Raw genomic sequence first — 15,438 nt, 5'->3', positions numbered from 1 at the left:
GATAGCACAAAGAATAGTGAACAAAATTTCCCTATTAAAACCTCTTTGAAATTTATGCCCCTCTTCATAAGTAGTATTGTGTATCCTAATCCTATTAAGATGACTTTATTGCCAACTATATTTAACTAATAAAGCAGTTATTAACCTAATCACTTAACACATGTTGATTAAGTACAAAAAAAGTTAGAGAATATCCGTAGTATTTATTACATGACAAAAATATTCCAATTCCAGAAAATAAATTTGTTTATTATTTTACCGACTGAGTACCGGCTGTGACTGTACACTGCAAGCTGCTCTGTTAGGTAGAGACCTTCCATTTTCACTCAGCAGTTTACCTGCTCCTGTCGGTTGTCAGTATTTTGTTTCTTTCCTATTTTTATTTCTAGCTAGCGATTTTTGGACCAAGTTGCAAAAATCCAATTCAACTTATATATTAGTACACGTTTGCCCCTTAACTATGAGTAAGGTTCAGAATAATATTACCCTTGAATTGAACGTGGATTAAATAAGGAGAGGAGGTTTTTAATTGTGCCACGTAGAAAACATGCGTCGAATTTCAGTGCTAATTATCCTTATTAGACATGTATTTAATTTGAAGGAGTCGTTAGCAAAAAAGGATAGTAATAGAATCTTTTGTGATTTGTGAAAATTGCACGGGCTAGTCAGTTTTCGGACTGATAACTAAAAATTAGTCTACGTTTGCAAAGTTATTTTGCTGCAACACGGAAAATTCCAGCATAATATACAAGAGATTGGTGCACTTGTGTATGAACTTCCAGCATATTATACTGGAACTCCAACACACAGAAAGTTTCAACATAATATACTAGAGATTGGAGCACAAGTGTATGAATTTCCAGCATATTATGCTGGACTAGTATATTATACTGGAACTCCAGTATATTATGCTGGACCTCCAGTATATTATGCTAGAATAATTTTCGGATTTTGAACAGTGTTTTCGTTTAGATTTATCTTTACATGAAAAGTGCCTAAATTTTGATTACTTTTGAAACTGTGGCTATTTTTCAATTACCACTTATAAATCTGGCTATTTTTGAATTTGATCCGAATCTTTTGGTAATGACACTGATACAGATGACTCCAGCTATTAACGGATGAAATAAATATATAATGTGACCAATTTGCTTTAAGCACGCCCATTAAGAAAATACTAAATTCTATAAAAAAATACCTAGTATGACTAAACTACTCTTAATTAAATATTTAATGTGAGGAGTAGGAAAACTTTTTAGGGATATGTACATAAGGGTAATTTTGTAAAAATAAATTAAATTTTTTCTTGATTATATAAATGGACACTTATTTTGGACCAAAATAAAAAAGCAAATTGTGGACCGGAGGGAGTAATTTCTTATAGTTCAAGGGCGAGTTTGACAATACTTACTCAAACCTAATGTTTCCACCAAACCAAGTGCTTTGATCATAACAATTACTACAAATTAAAGTGATAACATACATCAGTTAATTACAATTAAGTAATAAAAGTTTTTATATAAAATATACTCCATATCCTAAATTTATTCACTAAATGGGTGTCTGCCACGTGGCAATGAATGGGATACTTTAAGCTTTATTATTATCCAAAGAGAGGATTCATACAAGATCTTCTTAGGGAAGAAAAGCATAGTCAAAAGGTCATAAAGTATATCTCTTTCAGACATCCTTAACTCTTTGTCTGGCAAAAATACCCATTTTGGGTTTGTCTAAATAGCTAAATTTATGTTCCTCTTTTAGTTCATATCCAACAATATTTTGAATGACAAGAGAGAAAAACACTTTATACTATTTTCAAATTCACATAATCTTTATCAATCTGCTTCTTTGCCTTGTGCAGATTTTTGGCAGTGTGTGTGACCAATAATGGATGGCAAAGTAAAAACAATATATTAGTCGTACTATAAATAGTAATATTTGCCTTATAGAAATGGGGCCTAATAAATCTTGGATATGCCTTTGCAACTGACAAATACCTTTAATTCAAAACTTGGATTTTTGGCCAATTATTAACATAATCATTAACTAATGATGTGAACTTTTCTAATCAAAGAATGTTTCCGCTACACCCGAACACAAGGGAAAGATCAATAACAATAACAATATATCCAGTATAATCTCATAAGTGAGGACACGGGAGAGTAATGTGTACGAAGACATTACCCTACCTTGTACAGGTAGAGAAATTTTCTCCGATAAATAATCGGCTCAGGCAAGCATAAGCTGGATAATTTGGAACAAGAGATACAAAAATCAAGAAGGAAAATATGCAGAACCAATAGCAATCTAATACTAATACACCAAAGCAAAAGTAAAATAAGGAAGTAATCGAGATCTAAGAAAGAGGAAAGAATAATAATAAGAATAAAGCTAGTAGTATGGGAAGGAAGGACTTTCGACTACCTACTAACTTTCTACTTTAATCCTCGACCTCAACATTACGGATCATGTCATCGATAAGCTAGAGATGAACCATGTCCTGTCTAATCACCTAACACAAGGGAAAGATCTTTTTTTTTTCTTAAAAAAAATTAGTATTTTTTTTTGAACTAGTGGCTCCATTTTGTAAGATTTTTGTATATCTTATAAGATTACTATTATCTAACAAAGTTATTTATTATAACTTCTTAATCAAGAACATTTGTGGTTTTATATTTTTATTTCAACTTTTATTAGTGATTATGATACAATACTCTTTGTTGTTAAAGTTGTGTTCACTGTGCTAGTACATGAACATTATAAAATAGGAGAACTTTTGGGTCAAAATTTTGATTGAGTTTTTCATTAATGCTAGCTCCCCTTTTTCCCTCAATTTTTATTGACCCAAATACATGCAAAAGTAATAGAATATATACCAAACTAGTATTTCACTATTTTATTACATAAATGTAAGTATTAGATTATCAATGTACGCAAGGAGTATGACTTAGTGGTTAATGAATTAAGATGCGACCGACAGCATGGTAGCAAAACACACCATGTGATTCCTCCCATCTGCCTAAGCTTTTGCTGAGCAAAATTATGCAGTACAACGGTACCTCACCTAGTAAATAGTTATGGCATGTGCAAGTTGGCCGCAATACCACCGTTATAAAAAAGAAACAAACAAAGAAAAAAGATTGGGAGGGAACCTTCTTAACTTTCTCCCAAAATGAATAAGAAAAAGGAAGAATCAACAGGTGATTTTGAATAGAAACCTTTCCCTAAACACAAGGTTTCAGCCAACCCAACTCAAAAAAAACAAAGTGCATAAAGGTTAACAAGTGGAATAGACAGATTAGACTTTCTTCTAACGTTAGGAATGCAATCAAAACAAATAGAAAACAATATATAAAGTATGAAAAAGTGATTTATTTGAAAAGCCATTCAGTGATCATCATCTGTAAAGTATGTATAGAATGAGTTAAGGATTTCCCTTTTAATAGATCTCTCAATCCTCAGGTCCTTTCCCTATTTCCAAGGTTTCTTTGTGTTACTTTGATTATATTCTTAGCTTCTTTTCTGGTTTTCTTTCTGTTTTATGAAAGATTTTGCCTACCCATTGTTAAAAGAAGAGACCAGGTGCCACTTATTTTCTCTTTGTCTCTTTGTTCTTTCAGAAACTACTAGATTTTAAGATCTTGCTAGTTAAGATTGTTCCAACTTTAAGAATGTTTTACTTTGTCTAAACCTGTAAGCTTTTTGGTGTCTGTGTTCCTAGGTTGATAGGGCTTAAACTAACCAGATCATCAAACTAGAGCCTTCAAATTGGTATAGGCCTAAGCCTGGTTTCGCGCACCTCAATTACTCTATCCCCTGCCACCTCCAACCAGTAAGGATATCGAGTAATTTCGTCTGCCAATGCTTAAGTAGATGGGAAGATATCACTGCGTTCTTTTTGTCTGCTGGGATTTGAATCCTGATTTCCCGTGGTTTTTTATCCCGCTTTATCGACCACTAAGCCACACTATTTGGTGCAGGCTTAGGCATATTCAACTTGGCATAAACCAATTGAGTTTTGAGACTTTAACCTTTCTATATCTGCAATAAATTTCCCTAGCCCAAGCATCAATTTTAAATGTAAAGAGATATTAAGCACTGTTGGTAACTAAAGTTGGAGAATGTTGACTCCGCCCATTTCAAAACTATGAAGCATAGCCTATGATATTTGGATATTATAATCTGGAGAGTAATAAAGATGAAGTTAATTAGAACATATAGTAGTAATTAAAGATTTTGTTTCTCATGCAACAAGTGGCAACTCTTCATGTCAGGGAAGAGGATTCTATCATTTACTATCTCATGCCCTACTTCCCTACATTGAAAAAGTTTGTCCTTTAAGGGTATTTAATGCAATTGTCCCAAGAATAGTGGAGTTGCAATTCATATTGAAGGTATAAATATATAATACACTTAAGATTACTTGTCCCTTTCTGAAACTTAAGCTCAAAAGACCCTGCAACTAGCAGATGCTAAATCTGGTATATTGTTTCTGATCTGGTTTACTAAGAGAATCAGGTACCTAAGATCTCTTCAATACATTTAGTCAAGAAGCTGTTCATCGACTCATATAACCAATTGCTTGAAGCTCTTCAGCTACACTCTTGCACTCTGATACTTTAGTCTTAAGAGGCTAAAATCATAACACTTTTGTGATTCGATGAGGGCATCAGTCTTTAAAAAGTACTAATTGATATTCAACTCTATAACAAAAACTGCTTGTAGCTAACCCCTCAGAAATCATTTAGAATGAAATTCCAAGTGGGATCACCGACAAATTGATCATTGAAATCATTGTCTGAGGCATCAAAGCACCTGATAGCCTCTCAGAAACCAGAATTATGGCCTGTCCAAATCTGGTTCTCTAACCAAATGGGATTAAGTACTCCACCATGTTCTTCCAGTAAGCACAGGATTAGAAATGATATCATTCTCCAAGTGGAGGGGCAGGATTTTCGTGAGGGCTCTCAATCTTTCCTTACACCAAAATCTCTTCTCATTACTATAGTATAATTTTTTTTATTGAGTCTAAGTTTGCTCTCTGACACAAAAAAGCAGTAGAAAGGAAGGCAAGAAGACTTGTGGTGAGTGTGGAAGTGTTGATGTGTCAAGGTACTCTTTCTATGCTATTCCCAGATCAGCAAATCAAGCAGCTTCTGGCTTTTAGTTCATTAACGAAACAATTCCAATTCTGGCATGTCCCTTTAATTTTTGCTCACTGGACCCTATGATCCTTTCTTTCTTTTTACATATGGTATTCGACACTATTTGCCATTGTGCATAACCAGCAATCAATAGCGTTATACCGCCAGAATTCCAAATACAATTTTCTGAATTGAGAAACAAAATAAAAAAGGAGTTGCACAACCAAATGTTAAAAGGCTATGGTAACATTTTTCTGGAAAAACTTAAACACATGCAGTTATCAATACTTGTAAATACAGAGTGATATATCACTTCAGCAAACACCTTACAAAGTTGCATAAGTCACGGGTTGTAATTAACAACTCCGCAAAACCTTCAAAAGGTTAACATGAAGTAGGTTCAACAAGGATGCCCATATTCTGTAATAACTGGCACAATACTGCAACGTCAGTTAAACAATACTCAAGACCATGAAGGGAGACTAACAAGCACACGAGTATTTGTTGAGGCAAAAAGATAAAAGTAAACATAGACAGATACACACCAAGTGCCTAGAAAAGCAGTTCCATAGAAAGGAATGGACCTGCAATTCAAATAGTAGATGGTATATCCTCCTTGCACGAGTCCATTACTACTATTCATCATCATGACGCTTCCTGCTCCTCTTCTCAGAACGTTTTTTGTCTCTGCCAACTCGTGAATCATCAGAGTTGCTGGCATCAGAATCAGATGCTGAGGCTGTCCTCCTGCTCCTACGCTTGTGCCGTGGAGGAGAATCATCACTTGATTCATCAGAACTGTCAGCATGTCTATGACTTCTCCTCCTCCTCTTCTCCTTCCTACTTTTTCTCCTCCTCCTACGATCTTCATCCTCGTCTGATGAGTCATCCTGTTTCCTCCTCTTTTCCTTTCTCCTCTTCCTGCGATCCTTATCTTCATCATCGTCCTCCGACTCACTGTGTCCCTTCTTCTTCCCACTCCTCCTCCTCTTTGATCTGCCCCTCTTCTTCCTTTTTCCAGAGTCTGACTCCTCCTCCTCATCATCATCTGAATCTTTCTTCTTGTGCTTCCTAGATGACTTCAACTTCCTACTCACCTTCTTCCCATACTTCTCAGCAATTGCCCTCTCCATTTCAGAATCATAATCCGAATCAGAACTCTCACTCTCCTCTTCTTCTTCACTGCTCTCCTCATTTTCTGCTTTTCCCTTCATCTTAGACCCCTTGATCTTCTCCAATCCAGACAACACGGCAGCCTCAATCGCCTCCGGATCCTTATCCTTGTTATCATCCTTAACACTCACAAAATTCCTACACTGGAATGTGAGGTGGCCTACCCGCCCACACCTCTTGCATGCCCCACGAGTTTCATCAGCGTTGGATCCCGTGATCCGGGCAAGTGCAAGCAAACCCTGAAAGCTCGCATAAGCATTTTCAGGATCAGCAGCTGACGCCTTCTGGGTAGATTTCTTGTCGTCCTCCTTGCTAGGAGCATATGGATCATAACCAATAGCACTCTGCCAGATGCCGTGCGTCTGTAGGGCTGCACTACTGTGAACCCTGTTGTTCGCAGGCATGCGAACCCTACCTGCTGTGGCCGGCATGTTGACTGTTTATCACCAAGAAGCTGTATACACCTAAAAGAAATGGTTCAGCAACAAAATTCCAAAAGCCTAGTTTTCAAAGTTCCAAATAAGTAGCTAGGTGCTAGCATTAGAAGTGAAAAAGCCGTATACAAAAATCAAAATGTAAGCATCACACTTCCAAACCCAAGCATCTTTTCAAAGTTCCAATTTCGGAGCTAAATATCAGAATAGTAAATAATATGTACACTAAAATCATTATTTTGAACAACAAAACTCGAACCACTAGCTTTTCAATGTTTCAAATTTGGAATAAACAGTACAAAGCTGTGTACACTAATGATCACTGCATAAGCATTCATTTTCCAAACCATAGCTGGCTAGATCTTAAAGTTTCAAATTCGGATCTAAAAATCAGAACAATGCTTACACCAAAAATTAATAGTTAAGAGCAAAAAGCCAAAGCCCTAGCTTTTAAAATTACTGAATTTGAACCAAATAATATATCAGGTTTCAAATTCAGATAGACCCCAAATTTTAACCCGAGAACATGTTCAATTCCACGAAATATAACTACCCAAAGTAGTTGATATCTAATGTAGGGTAAAACGAAAAAACAAGACAGATAGCAAAAGCCTCCCAAAAGACCAAAAATACAACATTTTAAAGCCACTTCAACGAGATAATGATGTATGAAAACCCGAAAAATACTTAGGATAATTAAAGCTGCAGATTAATCTGCGATCAACAAAAACAACAAAATAATAATCACCTCAATCCCCCACTAGATTTCTTTCAGCTATATGAATCCTCCCTATCAATTCAGTTCCATCTGGACCCATTTCATTCCAATACTCAATAATTTTCCTCAAAAGAAGCTATTAGTGATTGAACCACAATCTAAAGTCGCAGAAGTAATAAGCTGTGTACACCAAAAACTAACAATTATTGGTAAAAACCGAAGCCCTAGCTTTTAAAAAAATACTGAATTTGAACCAAATAATCAGATCAGCTTTAAATTCTGCATAAATTCCCAATATAAACGAGCACAACACTTCAATTTCACTCCTCCCCCCCCAAAAAAAAGTATAGTTTTGGTTCTTCTATATGATCCGATTCATTCCAATACTCAATAATTCTGTCTTGAATCAAACTATCGGTAATTGCACCACAATGAATTTTAAAAAATAACTAGATATTCAACATGACGACTGGAATTTTAAGAAATAGAAGGGAAATTTTGGGGATCTGAAAGTTACCTTTGTGTGATGATTATACCAGTTGTTCGACGATAATCGGAAACCTATGTTCAATGATGATTGAGGAGGAGCTCCCAATTTCGAAAAAGAAGAATATAGGAATCTTATCGTTAATTAAATAGACTTTACGATCCGTAAACGACGTCGTTAAATGCTTAGTCGGTGACTCGCCCCGCTCTCCTTTTGTTTTTTCCTCCTTTGTCAATTTCATATGATTGAAAAAGAGCGGGGGGGTGGTGTTAAGGGGGACTGGACAAATTTTCAAATTAAGAAATTTGAATATTCTGTATGTAACTATTTTTTTGTTTAATCATATGGTAGTTTAAATTCACTAATCCGAGTAATTTAATTAGTCCTACGTAAAGACTATTAAAGAGAAGTACTCTCTAGCGAATTTTTTTTCCGCATTTCTATAAAATTAAAAGAATAAATTATAAATTGACTTTTTCTACCTGCTGTAAGCTTCCTCTATGTGAGAACATAAAAAATTAGTTTACTTAATTACAATCAAATTAGTATTAGTACTCGTGCGATGCGCAGAGAATATTAAAGAATGTAAATTATGTTATGTGATCTAATTTGTTTGACCACATTCTATCATATTGCTTGAATTAAATTCAAATTATCTTCTTGTTACCCAATGAAACATACCAATAAAAGAATCTTATGAAATATTAAAAAGATTCATATAGTCACAAATAGCTTTTCGGTTCATCATTTTTCTTTATTACATAATCTACTACACTTAGTATTATTTCATTACGTTTTATTAGCTTGTCACTTTACTTATTTTTTTTCTTCATATTTCCTTTTTGGTCCGTTCCAAAAAGAATGACCCCTTTCTAAATTTGGTAACAATTTAGCTTAAATTTACAATTCTACCCTTAATGAGAATCTTTTATAACCACACAAATACTCCGGGGCCCTTTTTGACTTGTTTAGGACCACAAATTTCAAAAGTCTTCATTTTTTCTTCAACTCTGTACCCAGTCAAACAGGTTCACATAAATTGAAATGGAGTGAGTATATTTTTATATTTAATTTTTTAAAACTTTTGTCCTTTTGTTACTTGTTTATTATTATGACATTATTCTTAGTTACAATTTTCATATTGCGATGTAATTTTTTAGGAGCTTGGATCTTAACTTAATATCATTGCTTATTATTTTGTTAAATAACATATACATTAAAACAAATTTTTCTTACTCCAGAAATTTAATTGATCACAATTCTTGAATAGTGTATTAATAATATTTAATATCAATAATATTTAATATTTACTATTTTGATTGAAAATTTTTCAGTATTTGATATTTTTGATTTTTGACTTTGTCCGTTAAGATTCCAAATACGTGATGTATACTTCTCATCATAATTCAAAAAAGGTATTGTCATCTCAAATTCGACCCACGAACCGGCCCACATAACCCATTAAAAAGTGACCCTTTAACCGGCTCATGACCCACGAAACTCTAACCGGACCAATTCATTAATTTAAGGGGCGTGGGTCGGGCTATAATATTTTGGCCCACTAAACCGGACCGTACCCGAACTGGTAGTTGACCCACAAGTCACCCCACCCTAACTAACTCACATATATATATTCAGACAAGTGGTAAAAAATTGAATCCAAACATTGAAGAGAGAATATAATACCAGACACTATGAGGCGTCTTGTCGAAATAGTCGAATTCCATATGTTTCTCAAGTTTTAATGTTAATAAAGTATGATTTTTCTTTCATTTTTATTCTAACTGGCTTCAAGGACATGTAGTAATTTCAAGTTCGTATATATGTATAAAGTTTGAAATTTTTATCATTTATTAGGTTTTAATTTTTTTTAATTAAACTGAATTTAGCCCATTAGGGCCCGGGTTAAGGGAATACGGGTCAGGGGTTCGGGTCGGGTCAATATATTTTTATTAATGGATCAAATCTGGACCGGCCCCTATAAGAAAGTGAACCAGCCTGGACCGGTTAATTAGGACCCACGGGCCAAGAGTTAACGAGTTTTGGTCCGGGTCGGGTCGACCCATTTAACAGGTCTAGTATGTGTGTGTGTCTGTGTATACACACACATGATATTTTTTATCATAATTCAAAAAAGGTTTTGTCATCTCAAATTCAAATAAGTCTTGTCTTTCTTATTACATTATTCATACGTAGAATTGTTACATTGTGATGTAATTTTTATTAGCTTGCCCTGTAATTTCTTGTTATGCATTATTATTTTTTGACATTATACAGATAAAACAGATTTTTCTTACTACAAAAATTTAAGTGTTCATAATTTTTACAATTTAAGTTTATCAATAATATTTTGAGTATTATTTTGTTACTTTATTTCATTTTTAAATCGAGTCAAAGTAGAATATCCTCATACTATTTTTGTCCACCTTTTTGTACATTTTTGGTGATATTTTAATTATTTTTTCCCATTAGAATTCTTCTGTAGTCAAAATAATGTAATATTTAATACTAACAAATTGGTCCAAAGTATAAACCGAAGTTCTGTTTGTTTGATATAAATCTATCATTTTTTTAATACTTGACAATTTTTAATTGTATTCCATAGCAATTAAATTATTCTTCTCTTTTAGCATTAATATAAAATATTGAATAATATTAATATTATCATATTAAACAATCTCTTAAAATTGTAATTTTTTGCTTTGGATTTTTTCATTGCCTAATATTTTTGGTTTTTGACTTTATCTATTAAAATTTGAGTTACGTGCTATAATACAAATGTATAATTTTCTCGTCATAACTCAAAAATATTTTCTGATTTCAAATTCAAATAAATCGTATTATTTAATTTATATTTTACACCTATTTTTTCACCTTTTGTTCCATATTTATCGTTATTGTTTTATTTGTTGCTCAGTATCTTTGCACTGCCGAGTTACAAAAAATCTTGTCTTTTAATTCTACCAGTACTAACAGTCTTAAATTCTTTAAAATAATTTCTTTTAATTTAAATTAGATGAAATCACATAACACGGTAAATAAAATTTTGAAAAGATATTATAAGGAGCATGTTTTTTTAAACAATGTATGTTTGAAAATTCAAATTACACAAAAAAATTATATATCACCGAGTGTTTTAATGTGAATATATATATATATATATATATATATATATATATATATATATATATATAGAGGTCATTTTCTCTATATCTTGGGTCAAATATTTTTAGTAACGTGATAGTCAATATTTCAAAACAAAATATTTTTACAGACCATAATTCCAACTAAAATTAATAAATGCAATGGCCGACTTTTAACTAAGGAAAATTGATAATGAATGCCAAAAATCTAAAATAAAAAGGCACAATTACATATTAGTTGGAAATGTATATATATGATAGATATAGATTTAGATATGGATTAGATTTGTCTTAAATATTTATAAATTTTGTCTTGAAAGTGCCAAATGTCATTTTCTCAATACACCACTTGGCTTAATTTCAAGCTTCACTACCCTTCTTTTAATATAACTATTTTTTGATTTTTTCTCTATTTATTCCTTATTTTGCTATTATATATTCAATACCAAATATTATTAATATTGTCATGTGGCTTTTTATTAGTTTTCTTGAATTTACCATCCACTTTTATCATAATATAATATAAATAATAAATAAAAAATTATTTCGATAATAACTTTGACTTTATTGCTCGTATTCCTAAATATGATTTTCTTATCATCTTTCAAAAAAATATCTCATCTCAAATTCAAATATATCTTATTCTTCTATTTTCTCAATTGAACCACATTTTCAAAAATCATTCTATACTTTCAAACTTAATTTAATAATACTCAATTCAAATATTAATCGTAGAAAAAAAAAGTTCAAATCGTTGCAACAATATTTTCAGCATCATTTTAAAAAAAAATTTATTTATGTATAAAATATTCGTTTTTCCGATATATCAACATTAATATAACCTCACTATTCTTGTTATTAAATATATATAATATCTTATAAATGATTTTGTGTATTTTATGTTAAAAGAATTGCTACGTGAAATTTTTTCAATCCAAAGTCATCAAAACCTTAATATCTTAAGCAAATTTATTTACTTTATTTATACTTTAACTTGCCCGAAAGTATAAATGGTCATCGGTTATCTCAATCTAAGTCTTTATATGTTTTATATCATTTTATTACTATGAATTTTTAATTATATTTTAACATTGATATTTTAACTAATATAAAAGGAAAATTGATGATTGGATCTATATATGCTATATGATATAGATATAGATATAGATATAGATATAAAGATATATGATTAGATTTGTCTTTTAGATTTTGTCTTAAATGTGCCATGTGACATTTTCTCAATACGCCAATTGGTTTAACCTCATGCTTCACTACCCTCTTTTTAATATAATATAGAATGCTTCACTACCCTCTTTTTAATATAATATAGATATAGATTTTTAAATATGTTATCTTAAAAAATTATACATACATTTTTCTAAAAATATTTGTTTACCGCGAAAATGGTAACAACAATTAAATTTGTAAATGAGATTCTAAAAATACGTGATCTACTTTTATGCTAGTTTTTAGAGCAGTTGATGCTAGGAATATGAAGTTTAACGATGAGATACAAGCTAAAATGGGGCAGTAATCAAACCGAGGGGCTTGCTGCCCGGGCTTCGGACTAGTCGATGAAGGGCCTCGAGGTCGATATCCGGCTCGAGCTCGAGCTATCGGGGGTAGCCGGGGAAGGGATAACAGTTAGAATATAAATAAAGAAGGCTCTTTACGGCCAATACCAAACAATAAATGAAGAACAAGTATGAAAGCAATAAATGCTAATAGTGGCCTCGGGCAAATGAGTTAAAGAGAAAAAAGAGAGAGATAGAGAGGTATTATTGATCTTTTGTAGAGTAGTTGGAGCTATGCCTTACAGAGTGTTAACGACTCCCCTTTTATAAGAGGGGGGGGGGGGTCCAAACTTAGTACAAGATACGTTGAGTGATAAAGGAAACGGGATGGGACAAATAACTAGCTTCATGACGTATACGTAGGCTAATATTAGGCTGCCCAGGTAGACTTAATCGACTCCGGATGCACTCCTCGGAGGCTTCCCGTGTTCGTCGGGGTTTCAGCCGATGTTACCCTCGGCTGGGTATCGACAGATCTTGAGGGAAGTAACCTGCTCGAGGTCCCGAGCCTCCGAGGCGACCTACTGAAGCAATTTGTCAATGAGAAATTGGTCCTCCGATTTCACCGTGCACAATATTTATAAATTTTAAAATTACGTTAATTATAAGATATATTTAATATCCAAGAAAACGTTTTTTGTCATGTCAAATTTTGATAGAAATCCTTAGACAATATGAAGCATCTAATAGTGCACAAGAAAATTCAAAGCCTAGTTTTCTTGCATAACGTGGGATCCCCCCCCCCCCCCCCCCAATATGGGAATTTCCCACGCGAGTTTGTATTTAGTCGGGTCCCAATGCGAATACCGGACACCGGGTGAGAAACCAAAAAAAATAAATATGATTTCTCTTTTTTCCAATTGAAAGGGAGCTTTGAAGCAACGGTAAAATTATCTCCGTGCGATGTATAGCCCACATGTTTAAGCCATGGAAGCAACCACTAATGTTTGCATTTTTTTCAAAATTACTCGGATTAGTGAATTCAAAGCCTAGTTTTCTGCATAACAACTAATTTCGTAGAGTCAAGCCTATAATCAAGACATTTCAATTCTATCCGCCTAGTTTTCTGCATAGCAACTAATTTCGTAGAGTCAAGCCTATAATCAAGACATTTCAATTCGGATAGAGATCATGAATTCAAATATATGATTTCTCTTTTTTTCAATTGAAGGGGAGCTTTGAAGCAATAATAAAATTGTTTTCGTGCGACTTATGGCTCACATGTCCAAGCCATGAAAGCAGCTACTAATATTTGCATTAGGATAGACTGTCTACATCGTACTCCTTTCGTGTGGCCCTTCCCCGAACTTTGTGTGAATGCGAAATGTTTGTGCACCATAATGCTCTTTTTAATGCGAAAAAATAGTTTGCTGAATTACGATGGTGATCTATTCATATTGGACATTCAAATCTTGGTACATGAGCATGTCAAGATGTGATATGATTCAAACACTATATCAGTGAAGTCGAAATAAAATATTGAAATGGTGATGGAAAAGTTAGTTTAGTAGATAAAATGCAATATCGAAGTTTAAAATTTAGGTAGCTTAACGAATTTGAATTTATAAAAGTAATGAACAAGTGTAGGTTGCAATGAGATAAGAGTTTCCTTGAGAAAATTGGATAGTCAGAGATCAAGTGGGGGCAAGTGCACAAATAGTCATTCTCATGGATACTATTTAGAGATAAGCCAACACTAGTTTTGTCTGAAATTTTAAATTAAAAATCTTCAGGACAATTCAGGACATTTTTGTCCCAAAATTTGTTTCAAGACGCACATGCTAATTCTTAAAAAGCATCCGTTTAGAGTGGCTACCTTGTGTCATTTCTACGATCCGATACATCCATCAAGTGCACCTAAGCACATGAACTTAACCAGACTTGAGAAGATAATTTCCAACCATAAAATGGGTTGATATCTCATAGCAAGAAACCACAAACTGATCATCTCACCCAGAAACTGACTTGAATAAATACATTATTTTTTATGGCAAACTTGAGTTGCAGTTGCCTTATAAGCCATCTAGTTTTTGCCTAAAAGAGTATCGAATTTGAAGCACAAATAAAAACACATGCAAGGACTAAATGTACCAGTAATATAAAAAGTGCATGTAACTCATACAAACAGAGGTCACTTAGCACAACGACAACCATTCCTCCCCTCAGCACCTCAGACTCCTTAGAGTTAAGAGTCCAGCGCCAGCTTCCTCAAGCATCTGCACGCAACAAAAGCGCAAGAGTTATGATAAGCTTTCTGAGGAACACTTAGGTGCAACTATAATGGAAAAAGAGGTAGCTAAAGATGCTAAAGTTTCACCATTTAGGGGAACGTGTACTCGTTGAAGAGAATCCAGAATGAACATTTGGAATGGATATGGAGAGCTGTGTGGTGGAGAAATTATTTTTGCTGGATCCATCATCAAGATTGGACCATGATTCTTTGGATGTAGGCCACTCGTCAAAGAACGAGCGCATTGGATGCGGCTCCTGCTTTACTGTATTCGACATCAAAAAAGCGTATTCGTAAAAATATTTGGAAAAGGAAGGGATATTCAATAGCATTAAAGGCTTTTTCGTCAACAAAAATACCAGGTGGATCTATGTCATTGCCAAAGAAGCAATGTTGGGGTTGCTGTTTTGCAATTGTTGCGTTAGTTACAGGCTCGAATGGATGAGGTGGACGCCATATGTTGTCTGTGTTAGAACCCATCCCTAGATTTCTCACACTCGCGGAAACTTCTGATGAGCCCTCAGCATCAGGAACC

At 33.5% G+C, this 15,438-nt stretch overlaps 2 protein-coding genes across 5 annotated transcripts in view; both read right to left on the bottom strand.

Annotated features, from left to right (window-relative positions):
- Positions 1-5,393: 5,393 nt before the first annotated feature.
- LOC107821687 (CAX-interacting protein 4) lies at positions 5,394-8,126 on the bottom strand. Of its 2 annotated transcripts, none has more exons than XM_016648127.2 (2): positions 7,987-8,126; positions 5,394-6,781 (listed from the first exon to the last, which is right to left on the bottom strand). In XM_016648127.2, the coding sequence occupies exon 2, from the start codon at positions 6,746-6,748 to the stop codon at positions 5,780-5,782; it is 969 nt and encodes a 322-aa protein (XP_016503613.1). In that variant the 5' UTR covers positions 6,749-6,781; positions 7,987-8,126; the 3' UTR covers positions 5,394-5,779. The 2 variants fall into 2 exon arrangements, with proteins under 2 accessions (XP_016503613.1, XP_016503614.1); XM_016648128.2 differs by having other exon boundaries at positions 5,394-6,771; positions 7,987-8,079.
- A 6,445-nt stretch (positions 8,127-14,571) lies between these two features.
- Positions 14,572-15,438, bottom strand: part of LOC107821683 (growth-regulating factor 4-like) — a 10,230-nt gene continuing 9,363 nt past the window's right edge. For all 3 annotated transcript variants that reach the window (XM_075253340.1, XM_075253341.1, XM_075253342.1), the window contains exons 4-6: positions 15,263-15,438; positions 14,991-15,168; positions 14,572-14,889 (exon numbers count right to left, since the gene is read on the bottom strand). The exon at positions 15,263-15,438 is cut by the window's right edge and continues 15 nt beyond it. In XM_075253340.1, the coding sequence (XP_075109441.1) occupies position 14,889; positions 14,991-15,168; positions 15,263-15,438 (355 nt within the window). In that variant the 3' untranslated portion in view covers positions 14,572-14,888. The remainder of the gene's footprint in view (positions 14,890-14,990; positions 15,169-15,262) is intronic.

Source organism: Nicotiana tabacum, chromosome 5 (assembly GCF_000715075.1).
Source record: "Nicotiana tabacum cultivar K326 chromosome 5, ASM71507v2, whole genome shotgun sequence".
Taxonomy (NCBI): Eukaryota; Viridiplantae; Streptophyta; class Magnoliopsida; order Solanales; family Solanaceae; genus Nicotiana; species Nicotiana tabacum.
The sequence above is the reverse complement of the archived record's forward strand: the minus strand, read 5'-3'. Positions and strand labels throughout refer to the sequence as shown.